This window comes from Macaca nemestrina, chromosome 4 (genome assembly GCF_043159975.1).
Source record: "Macaca nemestrina isolate mMacNem1 chromosome 4, mMacNem.hap1, whole genome shotgun sequence".
Lineage (NCBI taxonomy): Eukaryota > Metazoa > Chordata > Mammalia > Primates > Cercopithecidae > Macaca > Macaca nemestrina.
In genome coordinates this window covers 69,955,699-69,972,641 of record NC_092128.1, presented here as the reverse complement: position 1 = coordinate 69,972,641, position 16,943 = coordinate 69,955,699, and the positions used below count along the sequence as shown (strand labels likewise).

General features: G+C 38.4%; 1 protein-coding gene across 1 annotated transcript in view; it reads right to left on the bottom strand.

Annotated features, from left to right (window-relative positions):
- LOC105475470 (GTP binding protein 10) overlaps positions 1-3,999 on the bottom strand; it is a 41,286-nt gene extending 37,287 nt beyond the window's left edge. The window contains exon 1 of the mRNA XM_071094799.1: positions 3,863-3,999. Within this exon, the coding sequence (XP_070950900.1) occupies positions 3,863-3,895 (33 nt within the window). The 5' untranslated portion in view covers positions 3,896-3,999. The remainder of the gene's footprint in view (positions 1-3,862) is intronic.
- Positions 4,000-16,943: the final 12,944 nt, after the last annotated feature.

The window sequence follows — 16,943 nt, the reverse complement described above, 5'->3', positions numbered from 1 at the left end:
CTTTTATGCAGATGCAGGATTGCTATTTTAAAAACATAGACTAATACAATTCAAGAAAAAGTAAAGTTACTATATGACAATTTAAAAGCAAAAGGAATGTGAAGGATCTAAAGCTAAATAATTGCCAGCAAAGGATGATTTGATAATTTTCGAAAGACGTTTGACTGTGGAAGACAGTGTGGGAATTACTCAAGGATCTAGAACTAGAAACACCATTTGACCCAGCAATCTCATTACTGGGTATATACCCAAAGGATTATAAATCATGCCATTATAAAGACACAAGCACATGTATGTTTATTGTGACACTATTCATGATAGCAAAGACTTGGAACCAATCCATCAACAACAGACTGGATTAAGAAAATGTGGCACATATACACCATGGAATACTATGTGGCCATAAAGAAGGATGAGTTCATGTCCTTTGCAGGGGCATAGATGCAGCTGGAAACCATCATTCTGAGCAAACTAACACAAGGACAGAAACCAACCACCACATGTTCTCACTCATAGGTGGGAACTGAACAATGAGAACGCTTGGACACAGGGAGGGGAATATCACCCACCAGGGCCTGTCATGGGGTGGGGGGCTGTGGGAGAGATAGCATTAGGAGAAATACCCAATGTAAATGACAAGTTAATGGGAGCAGCAAACCAACATGGCACATGTATACCTATATAACAAACCTGCACGTTGTGTACATGTACCCTAGAACTTGAAGTACAATTTAAAAAAAAAAAAAAAGAAGAAATCGGTTTGGCTTTGGCTTTAGAAATACCAAGATAACAGGAGAAGCAGGTTCTGCCAACCAACAAGCAGCAGATGAGTTCCCAGACGCCATTGAGAAAATCACTGAGAAAGAGCATCTCCCAAATTAGGTTGTTAATGCTGACAAAAGTACCCTATTCTGGAAAACATGCTACAAAAGACATTAGTAGGGAAGAGCAGTGAGCACCAGGATTTAACCCAGGAAGGGATAGGCTAACCCTATTGTATTGTGCAAATGCAGTTGTGTTTATAATCAGGACTGTCCTTATCTATGAAGCTGCTAACCCCTCAATCTCGAAAGGGAAAGATAAACATCAGCTGCCAGTCTTTGTTGGACAAGAAGGCCTAGAGAACAAAAAACCTTTTCTCTGGATTGGTTCCATGGATGCTTTCTCCCTGAAGTCAGGAAGTACCTTCCCGAGACTGACTTACAAAGTTCTCAGTGCCTCCCCTCCCTGCTACCCAGAACCCCATGAGTTCAACACCAAAGGCACCGAAGTGGTGTCCTTGCCCCCAAACACAATGTCTCTAAATCAGCCTCTAGATCAGGGGGTCGCAAGGACCTTTAAGGCTCGTTAAACATGATATTCTACGGAAAGGATTGTCAGCTATGGAAAAGAACACCGACAGAGAAAACTTCAGGAAAGTCTGGAAGTATTACATCATTGAAAATGTCATTGTTATTGAAAAAGCCATGAAAGCCATAAGCCCAAAACAGTAAGTTCGTGCTGGGGAAAACTTCGTCTAGGTGTTGTGTTGTAACGTCACAGGATTTACAACAGAGTCAATTAAGGAAATCATGAAAGAGACTGTGGATATGCCAAAAACGGCAGGAGAGTGGGTAAAGGACTTCACGACATGGATCTTGAAGAAACTCAAGAGCTAACAGATAACAAACCAGAGGAATTAAAAGAAGACAGCTTGATGAGTGCTTCAGATCCAGTACCAGATAACAAGGAAGAAAACACAGAATAAACTATCAGAAAAACTAACATTAGACAATCTGGCAGGAGGGCTCCTATTATTCAGGACTGCTTTTGACTTCTTTCATGACGTGGATCCGTCTGTGAAACAGGCACTGAAACTAAAGCAAATGGTGGAAGAGGTACTGGTACCTTATAGAAACATTTTTGGGGGGGAAAGAGAAAAGCAAAAGCATGACAAATTGCGATGTACTTCCATAAAGTTATACATAATGTGTCTGCCTCTCTTGCCTCCCCTTCCACCTCCTCCACCTCCACGTCTTCTGCCTCTGCCACCCAATATAGCAAGACCAACTCCCCCTCTTCCTCCTCAGTCTACGGAACATGAAGACTATAAGGATGAAGACCTTTACAATTCACTTCCACTTAATGAACAGTAAATATATTTTCCCTTCCTTATGACTTTCTTAGTAACAATTTCTTTTCTCTAGCTTTATTGTAAGAATACAGTATATACTATATATACAACCTATATGTGTCAACTGACTGCTTTTGTTATCAGTAAGGCTTCCAGCCAAAAGATTATTAGTAGTTGTTTTTGGGGGGAGTTGAAAGTTATATGAAGATTTTCAACTGGGGGGGCACCTCTAACCCCCATGTTCTTGAAGGGTCAACTGTATATCCAAAGCTACTAAAATACCCTTCTGGTTATCTTTTTTTTTTTTTTTTGAAACAGGATCTGGTTCTGTTGCTTGGGCTGGAGTGCTGTGGCACTGTCATAGCTCACTGCAGCCTCAAACTCCTGGGGTCAAGCAATTCCCCCACTTCAGCCTCCAGAATGGCTGGGACTACAGGTACCACACCACCAACCCAACTATTTTAAAGATAGGGTCTTGCTATGTTGCCCAGACTGGTCTTGAACTCCTGGCCTTATGGGATCCTCCCACCTCAGCCTCCCAAACAGCTAGAACAGCAGGCTCACCTACCATGCCTAGCTCCTTCCTGTATCCTTTTCTTTTGCTCAACCCTTCCCTCTTCCTCTTTGCTCTGTACTACATGAAATACTGCCATTTCTACATGCCATTCTGCTCACGCTTTTCCTCTACTTAGAATGTCATTTCTTTTTCCTATCATAAATCCACCTAAATGTCATATTTACTAATGTCTTTCTAAATTCCTCTAATCAATTCTCTGACTTTGCTGGCTCTCCCAGCAATTTGATTAAATCTCTATCTTACACCTTTATAAATCTTACGCTGCATTTAGTGTTTACCTGCTTCCTTCACTGACTCAAGAATTTCTTGTAGGTAAAGGACTTATGTATTAACTTCTTAGGCTGTTAAAATAACTTACGGAACAATTTCTTAAATTCATAATCCATATCTCTAGTCATTTAGGATAGCAATTACCAAAAACATCTGGGATTTTTTTTTTTTCAAAAAAGTTGAAATATTGACCATTCTGATATACTCGAGGAGAGTTTCTACAGTTCCATTAAATATATAACACTTTTTTCCTGCTCTAGATAAATCAGATTCAGGGGCTTAGGAGCCTTATTTTAAAAGGAGCATTTTTACTCCGCTCGTTAGAAATAAAGTAATGGCCAAAACATGACGCAGGCAACGTTTCAGAAAACATTACTAGTAGGTAAGTTTTTTTTTTTTTTTTTTTTTTTTAATTCAAAGCTGTTGTAAATTTTTATGGAAACGATTCTTAAGACCGACACTACACAAAAATCGACCTAAATGTTCTGCAAGAAGGCACATCAATTAAACGCTCTCGTGTCTTCATAAAAATCCATTAGAAAAACAAACAGTACACTCAAGGAGAAATATATAAAAACACACTGTAGACATTACTTAAAGGAAGAAAAAACCACAACATTTGGGCCACAGCAGGCAGGTATCCCAGTTCCTCATGCCACGTGCACACGATGTCTCTAAAGAACTTCAAACCCTGCCCCCAAACAACCGTCCTAACCACGCCAGGTACACACACCATTATCACCGTTACTGGCAAAGCGCGACTACAGGAGGGGCGGAGAAGTTTATGGGAAAACCAAGCAAGCAAGAGGCCGCCACAAAGAAAGTAGTGGAGAGACAGGTGAGCAAGGGAGAACTACAGCCGTCAGCGCTAAGGGGACCAGGTTGAGGGGACCCGCACGGACCTTTCTGAACAACACGCAACTGCAATGGACCATGGCTGCAACAGGCCAGGAAACCTTCTTGCCGAAGCCGCACAAGCCGAAGTACAGCGCGGCCTTTTGACGTCACCGCCGGGCGCCGACGCGTTTCTCCTCCGCCCACGCCGGCGGACTGTCGCGTGCGTTTTGTGGTGCTCTCGAGAGCGAACAGCCGCATGCGCTGTGCGGTGCAGCCCACGGGTGGGGCCGGAAGGCGTTCTCTCTCTTAAAACACGAAGATAATCTCGAGAAGCGGTGGGACAAAGGACAGTAGGGAGCAGGTTGCGTGCCTCAGGAATTAACATTTTGAATAGAATGGAACTGAAGACCCAGCGGCCTTGGAGCAGCTTTTATGCTAATTAAAGAAACTAAGAATCTTCACCCTCAGCGTGAAAAAACCTCCGACGGACCATAAAACCAAACGCGTAAAAGACACAGAAACTCAACTGAGGAAAAAGAACCCCCAAAAGCCATTAGTTCAGTGACGAGCTGAGTAGTCTTCAGCCAAAGCTTCCAGGAGACAATAAATTTAAAACTTGCGGCGGCACAAAATTTTATTGAAAATAATGTCAGGATCTGAGTTCTGTAAGAGGACTCCTGTGCAGTAAGAGAAAGAAGCTTCTTGGAGTCGGGAAGACGGGTTTTTATCGGTCATTTGAAGCGTGCCTTTGTGAGAACTAAGACACGATGTGAAAACCCCTCACTGTCTTGATTATTTTTCAGGACCGGAAGAGAGTAGCTCTCCCCAGCCCCTCATGCAGCGAAAAAACGTATGCAGCTGAAGTAAACGGCCCTGCACAAGGCTGCTAGCTGTATAATTCTTAACAACCAAAACGAGTAATTCCTAGAATCCTTTCACATCCTGATATGATATGGCTCTGTGTCCCCACCCAAATCTCATCTTAATTTGTAACCTCCACCGTGGAGGTAGGGAAGTGATTGGATCATGGGGGGCGGTTTCTTCCATGCTGCTCTCCTGATAGGGAGTTCACACAAGAGCTGATGGTTTTATAAGTGTTTGGAAGTCACTCCTTTGTTCTCTCTTCTGCTGCCATGGGGAAAAAGGTGCTTGTTTCTGCTTCCCCTTCCCCCATGATTGTAAGTTTTCTAAGGCCTCCCCAGCCATATGGAACTGTGAGTCAATTAAGTCTCTTTCCTTTATACATTACCCAGTCTGCACAGTTCTTCATAGCACTGTGAAAACTAATACTGAGGAAAGAGAGAGACCCTCTTGTATTGTTTTATACTCAGTACCTGTTTTAAAAAACAAACAATGAAGTAAAACCAAAGACAGGCAGCCCAGCCCCAGGCCTGGGTCTGCCTGGCCTAAACCCAGTAGTTAAAAATCAACTTATGACTTAGAAACTGATGTTCCTGACATTGTATAGAAGAACACTGTGAAACTCCCTGCCCTGTTCTGTTTCTCTCTACCAGTGCATGAAACCCCTTTCAGTATCCCCTAAATTGCTTAATCAATCACAACTCTTTCATATGAAATATTTAGTGTTGTGAGCCCTTAAAAGGGACAGAAATTGTGCACTTGGGGAGCTCGGATTTTAAGGCAGTAGCTTGCTGATGCTCCCAGCTGAATAAAGCCCTTCCTTCTACATCTTGGTGTCTGAGAAGTTTTGCCTGCAGTTCGTCCTGCTACAATACCTCAATGTGACAGTGTCTTCCACCCCTCACTTAGGACAGTGATTATTTGGAAAGATATGATATGAAAACCCCTGTCTTGATTACTTTGCTGCTACTGGACCTCCTGCTTACAATCACCAATCAGAAAAGCCGTAGTTATCATTTAACCTGCAATAGTTGTATTTTCCCTCTGTGTATTAACATTGAATAGTAACACCAGCAACAGATACTGATTTCCATCAGTGTTCATACCTCTCATTAATCAGAACATTAGGTTGTTGCTGTGTAGATGTTTTTAATTTAATGTTAATAACATTTGCTGCCATTAAGATTACTATCTTACTAGGTCTTCCTATTGTGTCAGAATAGTGTTGAGCCCAATGTACTTATTTTCCAATGCCTATTTCTTGTTAGTGAACACAATCTCAAATACTTTTCTTTCATGTAACATATACATGGAGAAATGATCACAGCAACTAAAAAAAAGAGAGATTGATATAGAAATATCTCAAAATGATGAGGATCATTGTGTACTGTAAACAAAGAAGAAAGCATAATATTTACCTCTGACAAAATGTGGTCAGAGCCTGAAGTATTTATGATAAATCTCATTACCAGATAGTAAAAGAAACATTGTGTAACTGGAAACTGTTGCCTTTAAAATGTGCAGCTAAAATGAACATGAGGCAAAATGTTTAGGACACTATTCAGACCTAAGGCAGAAGTCATTGTGGGAAAATACTAGTACTTCTGCCATGACGAGGAAAGGATGTCTTCTCAGGGTTGCTCAGTTTGATATATGGGCAAACCATTAAAGTCAGTGGCATTAAAGAGTCTTGAATAAAGTCCCAAATAAGCCACTGACATGACTCACAATTTGGTTTTAAAAATATTTTAATACAAAGTAATGAGTGTTACGAAAAAAAGTTTAATATAGAGTTGTTCTAATTAGAGTTTTAAATAATTTTATTTTGAAGAAATTTTTAATTTACAGAAAAGTTACAAAATAGCCAAAAGGGATCCCATGTAACCTTTATCCAGTTTGCCCGAATGTTAGCGTCTTTTATAACCATTTTTCAAAACGAAGAAAAGTTAATATTGCTAGAATATTATTAACTAAACTATAGACTTTATTTGCTTTCACTGGTTTTTCAGCTATGACTTTACGGTCTAATACTAACACCACGTTGCATTTAATCTAACATTTAGTGTAGATACACTTAAGCATAAAATAGACAAATATATAATTAACAAATCTAATATTTTGTGACGTTATATTGCTTAATTTTGTCAGCAGACTAAAATGAAAAGTGTCTAACTTCATTCTCGGCTTTGCAGAATATTTCTTTTTTTTTTTTTTTTTTGAGACGGAGTCTCGCTCTGTCTCCCAGGCTGGAGTGCAGTGGGCGGATTTCGGCTCACGGCAAGCTCCGCCTCCCGGGTTTACGCCATTCTCCTGCCTCAGCCTCCGGAGTAGCTGGGACTACAGGCGCCCGCCACCTCTCCTGGCTAGTTTTTTGTATTTTTTAGTAGAGATGGGGTTTCACCGTGTTAGCTAGGATGGTCTCGATCTCCTGACCTCATGATCCGCCAGTCTCGGCCTGCCAAAGTGCTGGGATTACAGGCTTGAGCCACCGTACCCGGCCAAGAGTATTTCAATTGATCTTGTGTCACCATCTCAATTGCTCTTAGATTTCTACCTTTTTTCTATCATGCTTTTGGTTCTGCTTGTTCAGGAGTCCTTAACAGGGTCCATCTGGCTCAGGCCTTGTACTCAGTAGATACTGTAGGAATATTTGTTAACTTATTCAAACAAAAGACAAGAACTAGATTGCTAACTCCTATATCATACAAACCACCTGAAGTGGAGCATAGTTATTCTTACTCATTAGCCTTATAATCCTTCAGATGTATCAAATACTGTTTCATGCCATCAAAATATTACAATTCTGAGAACCATTGTATCTCCCAAATTATGAGGTTAAATGGATCAGACAAATGAAGTTTACATACTAGGTAAGACCTCTTTAAGTAACAATGAAGTATTGTCAAAGAGAGGGCCTCAGGCCATGTGATTATTGTCTTCAAACAAGGCCTATGTGAGGGAAAAAAAAGTGGATTTATCTTATTGCCTTTCTTCCTAGGAACTTACACTTCAACTTTTCATTCATTTATTCATTCATTAATATAGTAATTTCTGTGTTCTTAATTTGTCCCACATACTCAGCTATGTGCTGGAACACTGTCATGGGTACTGAAATAACTAAGCAAGAATAAGCAGAGTAGTTGTGTCAATGACAGAAAGAAGCAAATTTTAATCTTTCTGATACCTGTATTCATACAGGTGAGTGGAGGAAACTTATTCCTATGGAACACGATTTTGCTTCGTTCTTAAGGCACTTTGCTTTTAATTTGAAGGATATAACGTAAAGGTTACTTCTTAAGAAGCATTTCTAGAAATCTTGAGAATTAGTAGAATCATTTTTTTAAGACCCCCATTGTCAACCACCTGTACTACAGGAATAAAAATATTTTAAGGGTCTTCTACTGTCTTATTAGTCATCGGTTACTCTCATTTTTTATACTTTATTTCAATCATTGATAGATGTTAGAATGACAGTGGAATTATCATCAGAAGAGACTTTCATGATAATGCTTCCCGTTTGTTCAAACAAGAGGACTTCTGAGCAGAAAAGTTGGTAATGTATTGAGAATTCTCATTTACCGAACTCATTTTCTTTGCTTCTTGTTACTGAGATTTCATAAAGCAATAACCATTGACAGCAAATTAGAATTCTTAGATATTATGAATAAGAAACAAAAGCCAGGCATCATGGCTCACAGCTGTAATCCCAAGCACGTTGGGAGGCCAAGGCAGGTGGATCTCTCGAGTCCAGGAGTTTGAGACCAGCCTGGGCAACATGGCAAAACCCTACAAAAATCACAACAAATTAGCTGGGCATGGTGGCACACACTTGTAGTCTAAGCTACCTGTGAGGCTGCGATGGGAAGATCACCTGAGCCCAAGAGGTTGAGGTTGCAGCAAGCCATGATGATGCCAATGCACTCCAGTCTGGGTGACAGAGTGAGACTCTGTCTTTAAATAAATAAATAAAATAAAATAATGAAATCAGTGCTTATATTAGTGTGTTCATGTGTTATTTTAAGTATTTATTACTACCACATCATAAATTAATAAAAATATTCCCCTTCAAAGAAGATATTGTAAGAATATGTTAGTCATTGTCCTATGCATGTATTATAGACTATCACTCTAGACATGGTAAACTACAGCGTTGGACAGAAAACTACAGCTTTGGACAGAATAGTAATTGAGCACAATTATTCCCATTGTATATTCTACATACAACACAGAACAGAGAGTATACTCTGAGAAGGTATAGAACATATACTTATTGGAAGACATGTTTGTATAAGTAAAAATGAAGTTTAATGAGAACTCATTTTACATGAGTTACATAGAACATAAAAATACAGATTTTAAAAATATTTTTTAAGCATCATAAGTGCTTAAAAGAGTCATAATTTTTAAAAATTAGGTCTGTAATAATTATATTTGGCCTTTAACTTTATTTTTTTCATTCAATCTAGTTCTTGCAACAGCACTGAATTCCTCATTTGGTTACTGTGGAGCTTCCAGAAATTTTGGTATTCATTTCTTATATCCATTTCTGTATTTCCCATTTAGTCTTCAACCCACTAGAACTTTGTTTCTGTTATTTCACTAAAATGATACTTATGTGCCATTTCCTTAGGCCATATCTTATTGGACTCGGAAATGTCTACTTGTGAGGCAATTGGAGTGATGGGGTATGCCCTAAATGCTAACAAAGGAGAAAAAATGAAGATATCAAAAGATAGTATAATCCCTGTAACTTTTGATTTTATATAACTTTTAAGTCTAATTCTTGGTAAGAAAAAAAAATAGACCAAAACCTCAGTATGTAACAAATGTTGGGGAGGAAAAGGCCACCAAGCATGTATTCCTATACAAATGCCTATACCTAAGCATCACCTCCCAATCACCACTGAGGTCTAACAAAATGTCAATAAGGTTTCTGATGAACAAAGGAGAGGGTAAGTCCTTATTTAGAGAGAGTAAAGAACAAGTTGTTTTCTCTAGGGAGCCTGATAGGATGGAGTTGCTAGAAGGTTTATGCGAAGGTGATTTTTATATTACTTTTACATTGAAGAACCCCTAAGCATAAATCCTAATAAAACTTTTTTTTTTTTTTTGGTCTCTCATTATGTCTTAAATCTTTTCAGTGGTGGAAGGTTTTACCTATCATTGAATTTGAGTTCCAAGATTTTCTGCTCACATTTAGATAATGAGCAGTCCTAAGGACCTTTTAAGGCCCAAAACACTGTCTAGATTCAGAAATTAGAGTGTTGGTTTCTGTATAATAATTGAAATTCTCAATTTAAAGTTACGTCGTTTCTTCAGCTAGTGCTGATTTTAGATGCCAGTTTACCATAGCTTCAGGGCACTCTAGATTTGGAGCATTGGAGGGAAGAAGAGAAAGGTAATATGGAAATGCTTACTTTAACTTGTCTTTGGTGGGCCAGATTTGAGTTCCTGGAACTGGCAGATATTTAGGGCTAACTCTCTCATAGTGCTTTTGTGGGCACTTAAGTTCCATCATTGAAGTCTCTCGCCTCTGGTTCCCTAGTGAACAGGTCTCTATTTGAGTGGTGCCTTTAGAATCTCTCCACTCTTACTACCTCCAGCAATCCAGCATACACCTAGATTTCATCCTTGTGAATAGGGCCCACTTGATCTCTTTCAGTAGCACTATTGGACTGAATCCTAGGTGAACTCACCTCATACGCAATCCACCTCCAAGTCATGGGAAACACTCATGTAGATTTTACTTGGGCAAATTTAGGAGTGCGGGCCAATCACAAAGGAAACTCTCCTCCTTTACCACCAAAGTGGTTGGTGGACCAATTTCTCCATCTCTTGATTTCCCTGGATATGAATCAGAATGCAGTTATTATGCCTTACCACTGAAGGAATAACATAATAAGCAGTATCAGTAGACTTGGTGGAGGTCCCAGCCCATCCTAATGAGCATGAAGAGAGAGATCAGGCACCCTCTATTCCATTCTCATTGGGAGTGGAAAACGTAAGAGGTCTAAGAATTCTGTGATTATTTCCTTTAAAAATTTGAGTTTGGGTCTGGCACCTTACTTGGTATAAAGCATCTGCTTCATCTTGATGTGTTAGCTAGAACTTGTAATTCAGTATCCTGAGATACTTCCTTTTAGGGGAAATAGGAAATTAGAGGCTGAAATTGAATGTGATACATTATTTTCTGTACTTTCTTGCTTCTCTGCATGATCTGAAACTCGTCATTTCTCTTTTTAGTTAATAATTTAGTATAGGCGAGCTGGAGAAGATGTTAGTATGAATTTTTTTCTCTTTATAACGTTTCTATTATAATAACTGATATTTATTCCTACCTCTTCTATACTTTTTGCTTCCAAAATGTAAAGTAAATAATAATTCTTCACGTAAATGTCTGAGGACTGATCTTGGACTATGAGAACTGCTCTCTTGTGTGCCATTAATATCACATTTGAACTTCTCTTTATTTACTGTGTAAATCCTCTCCCTGACAAGACTGATTGCGTCTTTATTAAGGAGTTCATCTCTCATTTGAAAATGTTTTTCATCTTAGAAAAAATATTATTGTTGTCAATCTTGCCATGTAAGATTTCTGACAGAAAATTCTTTCATAGACGAAATATAGTTTTATCTTTTAACAAAGAAAAAAGGTGTCTTATTAGCTGATGAACTCTTTTTGTTATTTTTTAAAATTTTATGTTCTATATTTACTTGTCACTGACTTGAAGCTCAACTCTTTTGTTAAAAGAAAGCGACATTAAAACAATGTATGGAAATTAACTTACAGTTCACACAGGAGAAAAACCAATAATTACATCAATTTCATATCCCTTCCAAGATATTAAAGTATTAAAACAGAAAGCAAACAAAGGTTACTTAGAGAGCATTACTATGAGGATAAATATAAAAGGCTATAGCAGAATTAAGACATAAAATTGAGCAATCTTGCCCATTTTATTTACAAAGTCACATAGGAACTACCAGAGTCAAAGCCATCCAGCCTAGCATTTTATTAAAAACAGTAGTCACCTCGCTCCACCAAAAAAAAAAAAAAAAAAAAAAAAGAAAAGAAAACTGCCGTGCTAGTACTAGTCATAATGTCTGAGAATTTCAGGTGGAGTTGTTAAGTGGTCAGAACCAGAAAATTGAGTTTATTGAATTATTTTGTCCTATTACATTCTGTAGGTCTTAAAATTCCTGAAACCTCACTTCGTATCTTTTTAAATAGGTCCATGGTGGCGTCAGGGTTACTCACTCTCTTTTTTATCATGGTATGTTTAGTAAAGATCAGGACTGTGGCAATTTTGTACCGTTCCAATTCAGCTGCAACTGTGCTCCCCAGAATTTCCTTCCTGTATTAGTCCATTTTCACGTTGCTGTAAAGAACTACCTGAAACCGGGTAAGTTAGGAATAAAAGAGATTTAATTGACTTATAGTTCCATAGGCTGTATAGAAAGCATGGCTGCGGAGGTCTCAGGAAACTTACAATCATGGTGGAAGGTGAAGGGAAACAGACAAATCTTCACATGGTGGAGCAGGAGAGAGCGCGAGCAAAGGAGGAAGTGCTACACACCTTAAACAACCAGCTCTCATGAGAATTCACTCACTATTACAGGAACAGTAAGGGAGAAGTCTGCCCCCATGATCCAGTTATCTCCCACGAGGCCCCTCCTTCAACACTGAGGACTATAATTCAACATGAGATTTACTTGGGGACACAGGACCGGACCATATTATTCTGCCCCAGCCCCTTCCAAATCTCATTCTGTCCCTGGCCCCTCCCAAATCTCATGTCCTTCTCACTTTTGGAACACAATCGTGCCTTCCCAACAGTCCCCCAAAGTCTTAACTCATTCTCTCATTAACTCAAAAGTCCAAGTCCAAAGTCTTATCTGAGACAAGGCAAGTCTCTTCCACCTAAGTAAAAGACAAAACAAGTTAGTTACTTCCAAGACACAATGGGGGTTCGCGACAAGCCTGAGCAACAAAGCAAGACCCTGTTTCTACAAAAATTTAAAAATAATTAGGTGTAGTGGTGCACGCCTGTACGCCCAGCTACTTGGAAGTCTATGGCAGGAGGATTGCTTGAGTCCAGGAGTTCGAGGCTACAGTGAGCTCTGATTATGCCACTGCGGTCCCACCTGGCAACAGAGTAAACCCTGTCTTAAAAAAAAATAAAATAACAAGAAGCTCAACAAACCTTAATGTGCATGCCCAGGAAGTTCCTTCTCTCTGGCATCTATATTCAGTGAATACTTCAGTGGAGTAGCTGTGGAACATCAGGAAATGGCCTCGCTTTTAGATAAATGTATCGCTTTTAGAGAGTCAATGTGATAATTGTTGAACCATCACCTGACATTCCTAGTGGCTAGGGAAGAGCCCTCACCTGCCCTGCTCATGCCTATCTACCTGTAACAAAATAAGGGAGCTCTTATGGAAAACTGTACCCTTAACTTGTGAAATTTGACCTAACTCTAGGTAATGTCAGAATTTCGTTGCACACAACTGGCACATTGTCAGCAATTGCAGAAAACTAAAGATATTTTGAAAGCTGTCAGAGTAAAATGACACATTACATATAAAGGGAATTGTGATTTGAATGACTGATGTCTTCTCATCAGAGAAATAATGGAGACCAGAAGACAGTGAAACAGCACCTTTAAAGAATGAAACAAAACCGAAAACTACATTAAATTCTATATCCAGTGAAAATAATTCTAAAAGAATGATGGTGAAGTAAAATACATTTCCAGATAAAGAAAACTAAAAGTATATGTAGCCAGTGGACACGTACTACAAGAAATACCAAAGAAGTTCTTCAGGTTGAAGAGAAATACAACCAGATGGAAAATCAGGTCCAGGAGCAAAAAATAAAGAGCACTGAAAATGATAACATTGCATCATGGGATTTATAATGTGTATAAATGTAATGCATTTGGCAACTATAGCAAAAAGGATGAAAAGGTGAGTAAATGAACTCATACCTTGCAAAATTTCTATATTTTAAATGAATTGATTCTATATTAACTCTGTCTGAAATATTAAGGATATATATTGCAATCCTTGGAACAACCGCTAAAAATTATGCAAAGAAGGAAAATGATGATCCTGGAATATACAATCTTTTGTGTTTGTTTTTATGTCCTAGGATAAACTTTTATTTCTTGTTCTTAAACAATGACAAAATATTTTCTACTAATCATCCTTTTTGGAAGAGGTAAGGACTAGTGATCTCTTTTTCACTTCCCTCCTGAACTATGTTTTTCCTGTCTCTGAGACAGTCTTTTGTTTATCTTTGTCTCCTGTGTTCCTGAAAAAAGAATGCCCTCTTTCTCTTCAATTAGTCAGCTGTCAATAAGTGCTTGTTTTCTCTGAAGGGTACTTACTTGTTTCAACTTCATTTCCTGCTTGCTTTCTCCCCAAGGTGATTGAATCACACTTTGATAAATGCATTGTTATTAAAGTTTACTAGAGGCAATTGCAATTGTCGATGTTTCAAATTAATGTCTTTCATTATACTGAGTCAAAAAGTTAATGAATTGAAAAATTATTCTTTTTGTAGGTATTCAGCAGCGTTAGTCAGTCAACATGTTCTGATGGTGTGTGGAGTGACCTTCTAGAGTTAGTGGGGAGTGATGATGGCAATATTTCCTGGAGAAGCATGCTCAATAAAGGAGAAGTTGGATTAACACAAATGTGACAAAACTGCACGAAGTGATTGGAAAGTAGGAAGCATGTGGACAAATGAATAGGCTACTGGTCTGATTAAACCTGGAAATCTCAGGCAACACTGGAGTTCTGAAAGAATTAAGGGGTGTGGCTGGTGGAAAGCTGACAAAATTCCATCAGAGGGGGCAATAGCATGGATATGAAATAGAAATCAGCTAAAAATATTTATTGTGTCCTTTGTACTATATACCAGTCCTTAAAAACGTGAAATAAAGACATTATTTTTATAAGCTTGTAGGATAGCATTATATGCTCTCATGGAAGAAAGACAACATATTATAGTCATTCAAAAATTGATGTCAAGTAATATAGTGAATATAGACACCCAATTGCAGAGGTAAATCTGAATTATGTAGAATGAGCTTTAGAGTTGGGTCAGGTGACAGAGATAAAAAGATGCTCTACGATATAACTCATAGATGATGTCTGGGGATAATAGAAATATTCTAGGAATGTGATGATGGTGAATACATTGCTGCTCGTGAAGGCAATTCTAATTAAAAAATGCATGGCTTGGAAAACATACTTGCTTAGTTAGATGCCTTGTTTGGACCATGGTGATAAATTAGGTGGATTTGTTACATAATACACTTGACTTTATAAATAACCAACTGTAAAATCTGAACATTTACATCAATTTATCATGACTCTTTTAACTTGTGTTGTATGCTTCTGAGTTTTGCTGCTTCTCTTCCATTTTGCCAAATGAAAAATCTATATCAAATTCAATTCTCCTACCCCTCTCAAAAGTGTTTGACCCTACAGCAGTCTTCTGGTTCTTCAACTACATCCTCTCTTTGGTTCTGTGACATTATATCACCCTGGAGTTTGCATAGGCTGATTATTCTTTCCCTTCTTCCTTCATTGATTCCATTTGTAGTTTATGAGCCCCTAAATTTGGGCATAGGTCCTCATATTCATCTGAACTTTCTTTTATCAATGTATACTGTCATGGTGGCACTAATCTTCTTTTTTCTTTTTCTTTTTCTTTTTTTTTTTGAGACAGAGTCACACTCTGTTGCCCAGGCTGTAGTGCAGTGGCACAATCTCAGCTCACTGCAACCTCTGCCTCCCGGGTTCAAGCAATTCTCGTGCCTCAGCCTCCTGAGTAGATGGGATTACGAGTGCACACCATCATGCCCGGGTAATTTTTGTATTTTTAGTAGAGATGGGGTTTCACCATGTTGGCCAGGCTAATCTCGAACTGCGGCACTAATTTTCTGTCAAAACAGAGACCTCTCAAGCTAGTTATATTTCTAGATAAATTTTACATACTCCAGAAGATCCAGAATCAACTCTAATACAACACATCCTAAATCAAATTCATTCTCCCTACTAATCATCTTCCTTTCAATCTTTCATATTTGTCAATGTCACTCCATAAGCAGGTATGTTGAAAGCATTCATTCTTTTTTGTTTTAGCTCCATCTCATATCAATGCGATAAATCACCATGTTTTATCTTTCTTTCTTTTCTCCTTTTTTTTTTTTTTTTTTGAGACAAAGTCTCACTCTGTCCCCATGCTGAAGTGCAGTGACGCAATTTCAGCTCACTGCAACCTCCGCCTCCCAGGTTCAAGCGATTCTCCTGCCTCAGCCTGCCAAGTAGCTAGGACTACAGGCACGCACCACCACGCCCAGCTAATTTTTGTATTTTTAGTAGGGACGGAGTTTCACCATGTTGGCCAGGATGCTCTTGATCTCTTGACCTCGTGATCTGCCCACCTCGGCCTCCCAAAGTGCTGGGATTACAGGTGTGAGCCACCACACCCGGCCCATGTTTTATCTTTCTATCTTTGAAATATGTCATTTCTATCATTGTTCTAAATGTTTTATTATGCATTATTTGATAATAGAAAAAATATATTCTAACAGATCCTATACATGTTATACATATTCTAAATATTCTAACATATATAGTTAGAAACCATAGGCATGAGAAGACTAATGAAATCACTATCTGTAGAGGCTCTCTATGAATTCTTTCCAGATCTTGTTTCCTTGTACATCCAAACCTAACCACTCTCCTGAATTTGTGTGAATTACTTCTTTACTATTAAAACTGCTTTATCAAATGTATGTATTTGTAAAGAATATATGGTTTAATTTTGCTTGTCTTTTAACTTTATAAAAATGATATCTTCAGCAATTCATTTATTTAAAATCTGTAACTCATATAGCTGTACTCTATTCCTTTTCACTGCCAAATAACATCTTGCAATGTTGGTTATATCACAGTTAATTTATCTATTATGTTAGTGATCATTTTTATTTTTTCCACGTTTTTGCTTTTGTGAACAATGCTGCCATGAATATTCCACTTTAGGGTATGTCGCTTGTCACCTATTTGCCAGAATTTCTTCAAGATATATTCCTGAGATTGAAAAACTTATTGCAAGTTACATACTTGTTCAGACTTAGAATATGGAACCAGTTTGTGTTCTAGTTGAATTGTACCAATTTATGCTCCTCGTAGCACTCTGCAAGAGTCCTACTGCCTCATGTGATGGTTAGTTATATGTATCAACTTGACTGGCCATGGGTTACCCAGAT